The sequence below is a fragment of the Paramacrobiotus metropolitanus genome, unplaced genomic scaffold (assembly GCF_019649055.1).
Source record: "Paramacrobiotus metropolitanus isolate TYO unplaced genomic scaffold, Prichtersi_v1.0 Parri_scaffold0000105, whole genome shotgun sequence".
NCBI classification, from domain to species: Eukaryota; Metazoa; Tardigrada; class Eutardigrada; order Parachela; family Macrobiotidae; genus Paramacrobiotus; species Paramacrobiotus metropolitanus.
Window position 1 is genome coordinate 376,802 of NW_026570325.1, and position 6,000 is coordinate 382,801.

At 45.0% G+C, this 6,000-nt stretch overlaps 1 protein-coding gene across 1 annotated transcript; it reads left to right on the plus strand.

Annotated features, from left to right (window-relative positions):
- Positions 1-2,963: 2,963 nt before the first annotated feature.
- On the plus strand, positions 2,964-4,097 carry LOC129597488 (uncharacterized). The gene is made up of 2 exons (XM_055495059.1): positions 2,964-3,190; positions 3,270-4,097. Exons 1-2 carry the CDS (start codon positions 2,964-2,966, stop codon positions 4,087-4,089), a joined length of 1,047 nt encoding a protein of 348 aa, XP_055351034.1. The 3' UTR covers positions 4,090-4,097.
- Positions 4,098-6,000: the final 1,903 nt, after the last annotated feature.

Sequence of the window (6,000 nt, forward strand, 5' to 3'; positions counted from 1 at the left end):
CGTACTTCCGAAATACTGACAATGTTACAGCAAGCTGTTAAGAAGACTTGATAAGTTGTATGCTTTAATATTTTGACCCCTTTGATGTCTGTTTGCTGACGTATCAAACAATCAACGTCGTTTGGACTGCAGGTTTGCATGGGAGCCAATCTGGCTCGGGATTACCCAGGCGGAACTTTAGTGCCAGCCGTCCATCCGACTACTTCAGTCGATTTCGTATGTCAAGAAAAAGGGGATTCCTACTGCTGTGGTCTATATGAATGCACCGCTACTCGTATTAACAAACAAGTTTTCTTGTCCGCTGATTTATGACAATAAGCCTATCGTACAGTAACTTAATGCAACTTCCTGCTTCGTTTGTGTCCTCAATGCACGTGCAAAACCCCCATGCACGTTGTATTAACGATAAGTAATTTTGTGTTTCATCAGTTTTGCTCTTAAGCAACTCGGTCTGGACTTTGTGCCAGCTGTATGTTTTGCAAAATATAGCACACACGTTTGACACAAATTATACATAATAATTAGTTACAGGAAGCACTGACTTGCACATAAACTGCAGTATCAAATTGCATATAACTGGATGCATAAACAAAACATTTATGTAATTATGTTTTGCGACAGGGTTGTTAGAACGTTGAATCATTCTGTTATTACATTCTGTTATTATCTTTGGAAAGTAACGTGTACTACCCGAGTAGTAAATTTTAAGCGGTCCGATCACGTCTTATCATTCTGTAGACCATAACCTGTTGCATATTATGGTGAGTTCTACAGAAACCAGTTCTGCTGTTATAGCCGCTTGCGAGCAGTTTTTATTCGCCAAACAAAAACCACTGTCATGCAGTTATGAAGCGATCATTCGGAAATTTCTCGGAAGGAACAAATTTGCGAAAGCGCGACCGACCAAAAGACAAAACAAATAACAAGGACCCGGTAACTGCCGTTGGTATCAAAAGATCAGCCTTATTGACGTGTTTAGTCTGGGCTGCACTATTATCGAAATGTAAACGGGAGTGCCACCTGTTTGGGAATAGGGAAATAAGCAAGAGCACGAGTACCGTTTTGGAAGGACCCATCAGTGTTACGTACCATGAGGAAGCTGCATACGATGACCGAATAATGACATAATACTGATATCATTAAATTTTAGTTATGTAAACTGTCAATATGCAATACGCTATTTCAATGATTGATGTGTGTGTATCTTTTATGCTAAGTGCTGCTTAATGGTTTCTCAATAAGCTCTTAATGGGATGAGTGTACTGGCTGATGTCATAGATAGATCAGCGTCCTAATGTCGTTTTAGTATTTAAGGCTTTTTGCCTGCAGTGAAGAAGTTAGTATGTTGGATTTTCAAGTCTGGATCACTCTCCTAGTTCCGCTGTATACAGACTCCCGGAAGTGCCCATTAAAATGTAGTTGACCTTTCATGTCATGTTGCTTATGCTTACATTGCGCTACCTCCGGTATCATGCAACCCAACACATTTTCAAGCGTAAGATCAGATAGGTGAAACGGAATTCATTAACCACCTGTATAAGCTGAAGCAGTTTAAGGCCATGCCCAGGGTCACCGGCATTCCGGCATTCCGGAAATCCCAGACGCCGCGCAGCAGTTTGTACAGAAATGCTTGGCTCCAGCGGACCAGAGACTACCTGGACAGCGATTGCAGGTGCGCCCGTTCGTCTCCAGTATGGTGCAGAGAGTGCAGCTATCTTACGCTTCAAGTATTTACTCGTAGTTGCCCAGCAGTCAAGGTTCTGGCCTCTATTCTGCGAACTGGAGTAAATTGAATGCCACAATGGGTTTTCTGTCAACGCTGTAATTAAACGATGCACAATTTCTGTGTCTTAAACAGCAGCCTGTCTAATTATGACTATGTATAACTTCTCATTTTGTAGTCGAGCACGGAATTTTGTGAGAATGATTTTGTAAATCGCCCGATTTCGTTTCTTCTCGATACCGGAATATGTTACCTCCATTAACCGGCATCTTGATTGTCTTACGGTGTTTTTTATCGGCTGGTCTGTCCCCCATTGATCAGTTACAGGAAACATTGCATTAAACATAAATCATAGTGGTTAATTAAAATTTGTTGCGTGTATGAAAATATATGTTATTTTACAAGTATGTTTTGCGGCATCGTGTTCAGATGCTAAATCATTCTGTTATTGCAGGCCGTTGTCTCGGTTAAAAAAATACGTGCTACGGCCCGTGCAGTTAGGATTTGCGACAAAAGGCGGCGTTGAAGCAGCAGTCCACGGTGCACGGTATTTTATCGAGCACGCTCTTCAAATGGAATCCCCACAAGTCTTTCTAAAGCTGGATGTGAAAAACGCATTTAACTCCCTCGATCGAAATTGCATTTTAAAAGCTGCGGAAGAACATATGCCGGCGTATTACCACTTCGTGTGGCAGTGCTATGGAACCCCATCAGTGTTGTTGCACGGATCCCACCAAATCCTTTCCAGGGCGGGCATCCAGCAAGGAGACCCGCTCGGCCCGCTACTGTACTGCCTGTCTACGGTAAAACCACACAAGAATCTGAAGTCTGGTTGAAATCCAGTTTCCTTGATGATGATGTACTCGGTGGCGACCCGGACGATGTTTTTGATGATTTGTGTTCGCTAAAGGATGCATTGCGGGACTGTGCACTGCTGCTGAACATCAGTAAATGCGAACTAATCGTTCTGGGAGGTTCGGAAGAAGACAAAGAAAAGGTGACAGCTGCATTCCTTGATGTGTTTCCTGATCTACAGTGTCCCAAATTACACGAGCTACTCTATCTGGGCGCACCGCTACACGACGATGCTACGGCGGGAGCTATTGTTAATGCGACAGAGGTTGCAGAAAAAATGACGCAACGCTTGCTAATGATACCAGCACACCAGGCGTTGTACCTCTTAAGATGCAGCATAGGACCAGTCAGGGTGACGTGTAAACTACGTACGGGTGGATGCTACATGCATAGCGGCCTTTTGCAAGCATTCGACGCGGTAATCCGGGAAAGCCTTTGCACGATTACAAACGTTGCCATCACGGACCAAATGTGGACGCAGGCATCCCTGCCGATCTCCGAGGGCGGTCTTGGAATTCACAGCATTGAGAAGCTAGCCCTTCCGGCCTTTTTGGCCTCGGCTTACTCAATCGCGACGCTGGCATCCGAGACTGCGGACTTTCACCCTGATGAGTACTGCAGCGCGGCAGTAGAGCAATGGCAGGCAATTACAAAAAGGGATGCGCCGGATGTCAATATTCGCAACCTACAGAAAGTGGGATGAACCTCTAATCGCGGAAGCTGTGGAAATGTTGCGGGTTGAAGCCCAGGATGACCTATCCAGTCAAGCTCGGCTGCGCGGCGTGAGAACAAAAGAGAATGGGGCTTGGCTAGAGGCGTTACCGGCAGCATCATTTGGAAACCTGCTGACAGATTCTGCCCTGAGAATCGCTGTTGGGCTACGCCTTGGAGCTGCTATCATCACTCCGCACCGTTGCATCTGCGGGGACTGGGTGGACGCCCGAGGCTACCATGGCCTCAGCTGCAAGAAAAGTCGAGGCAGAAAGCCCAGACACAGCAGCTTGAATGCTGTCTGTAAACGAGCATTCGCATCAGCCGGAATTGAAACAGAGCTTGAACCAGTGGGCTTATGTCGAACGAATGGCCAACGCCCGGTTACGTTAGCACCGTGGGAAAGAGGAAGAATGCTGACGTGGGATGTCACCTGCGTCTGTACGGTGGCATTATCGCATATCGTGGCAACATCCGAGCGAGCTGGTGCAGCGGCGGCAAAGGCTGAACAGGATAAGGTAACCAAGTACCAGAACATCACCCCGGACTACCTGTTCAGCGCTCTGGGCTTTGAAACGCTAGGACCAAACGGACCGGAAGGTTCCCGTCTGCTGACGGAAGTGGGTAGAAGGGTACGGCAAGAAACTGGCGAGGCAAGAGCACCGGAATACCTGCGCCAGCGTATCAGCATAGAAATCCAGCGCGGGAACGCGGCCTCCGTTCAGGGAACAGCTCCACCGGGAGCAAATTTAGATCAGTTGTTCTCTGTTCTTAGACCTCCCGAGGCTGTTTTCTGCTGATTGAGTGTACTGCGTTGTGATGTTAACTGTTGTGTGTACCCAATAAAAATGTACCCAATAAAATTAAGTACCCAATAAAATGTACCCAGACCTAAATGTACCCAATAAAATTTTAAAAAATACGTAGAAGTATGTATTATGAATCTGAGAGGTACCACGCGTTGAAACATCTGTGGTATATTTTTCGACATTCTATAGAAACCGGTTTTGCGGTTACAGCTAGTTGCGAGCAATTTTTACCGTGGAACAACAACGGCTGTCACTGAGTTATGAATGGAAGGTTCGTAATAATAACTATAATAACTGTTTTCTGACTACGTTATCTAGACAGTCCAGCAAGTGGCAGCATATAAAGCCAACTTAAAGAAGGTCCAAGCCCCTAAGGCAAAGGGCGAGAAGCCCGCGCAGATTGCCAAAGAGCTACATCTTCCCGAAGCCCAGGTGGAAGAAATGTATAACGCTGTCTTGCCGGCTGGATCAAGTTGACTATATACTGACATCACAAATAGGTGCTGATTCTTGCATAACACGAGATTCTAATATCTACGATATGTTTTTAAGCTCTTAATACCAAGGTCACAGTTTATGCCAATAACAACAAAACTTTTGTTACGGTAATGCGTTTATTTTTATGCCGTTATTTTGTGGTGGCGTGTTTCGAAGATTATGTCAATAAATCATTCCGCAATAAAAACAATTGTCAATTATGCAGCCAGTTCGACAGCGTCGCCGCTCAACGAGGCAAATAATACCTGCACGAAATTCTCTGTTGATTCCCTTTTCTTGACGTTTCGTCCAAGCACACTAAGCTTTAAAAAAAGTTAAACATATCGAGTGGAAATTAAGGACACGCGTACATGTGCAAATAATCGGGCAAAACATGTTATGCCGGCAGTTAGCAGGTAGTTTCACCGTTAAGTCGTCGCAGGCCCCGCAAAATAATGGCGAGCAAGCATGGTTAGCTGCAAATTTCCCAGGCTTACGCCATCCAAATTTGTTATGTCCCAATCCGCAGGAAGTTTGGAATTAACACATGGTCCGTAGCTGAAAAATACAACCATTCCCCAATGCTTTTGATACACTATACAATTCCGAAACTATTTCTTTTCCGCCACAGCTAATGGACTCTGGGTCAAACCGGCAAAATGTCCCTCCCAGACAAAACTGTTTTTCTGCCACAACTGCCTAAAGTGACCTTTCCGAAAGTCTTATCAGCGTTACCAAGTTGCTACTAAGTGGGAAGACTTGAGAAACAGAGTAGTAGTAAAAAAGTAACTTTTATGTCGTAATGATGAGCTTAGTGTCCTACATGGGGGATATTTTTGCCGGAACGTTGAACGAGATGTCCGGCCAAAGAGTCGTTTTTTCTGTACTACAGATGTGTGTTGAGTGTCGAAGATCATTGTCTGAAGAATGAAAACCTATTCAGTCACAGCGGGAATGATGTCCCGTCTGCTTTGCACCTTTGATCACACCCTCGCAGTAAGTTGCCACATGGCGAACTATGAGCGTTTTTCCGAGTATGCCTTCTGGTTCAGTAGTTCTTCGGTATCGCTGGTAGCATTTTCCGAACGGCTAATGGCTGATTTGAAAATCCACTTTTACCTTCAGTGTGTCATAATTTGTTATTAATAAAACTGCGCGATCTTGGTTTCAACAGAGATGCACTTGAATGGTTACACTCGTATCTCACTGGCAGAATGCAACGGGTGCGAATTGGTGAACGGATGTCTTTATGGGAACGTGTGTGCGCAGGTGTGCCACAGGGTTCCATTCTCGGTCCATTACTTTTTATCATTTACCTGAACGAATTGTTGAAAATTAGTCTACGTTGTCCTGATGTCCGGTTAGAAAGTTTCGCTGATGACACGATCTGCTATGCGATAGCAGACACGAAGTCAGGTGCAGCAG

Coding starts and splice junctions, on each gene's coding strand:
- LOC129597488 (XM_055495059.1), top strand. CDS start 2,964: ATGCATAGCGGCCTTTTGCAAGCATTCGACGCGGTAATCCGGGAAAGC. Junction 3,191..3,269: donor GCGGACTTTCACCCTGATGA/GTACTGCAGCGC, acceptor CGCAACCTACAG/AAAGTGGGATGAACCTCTAA.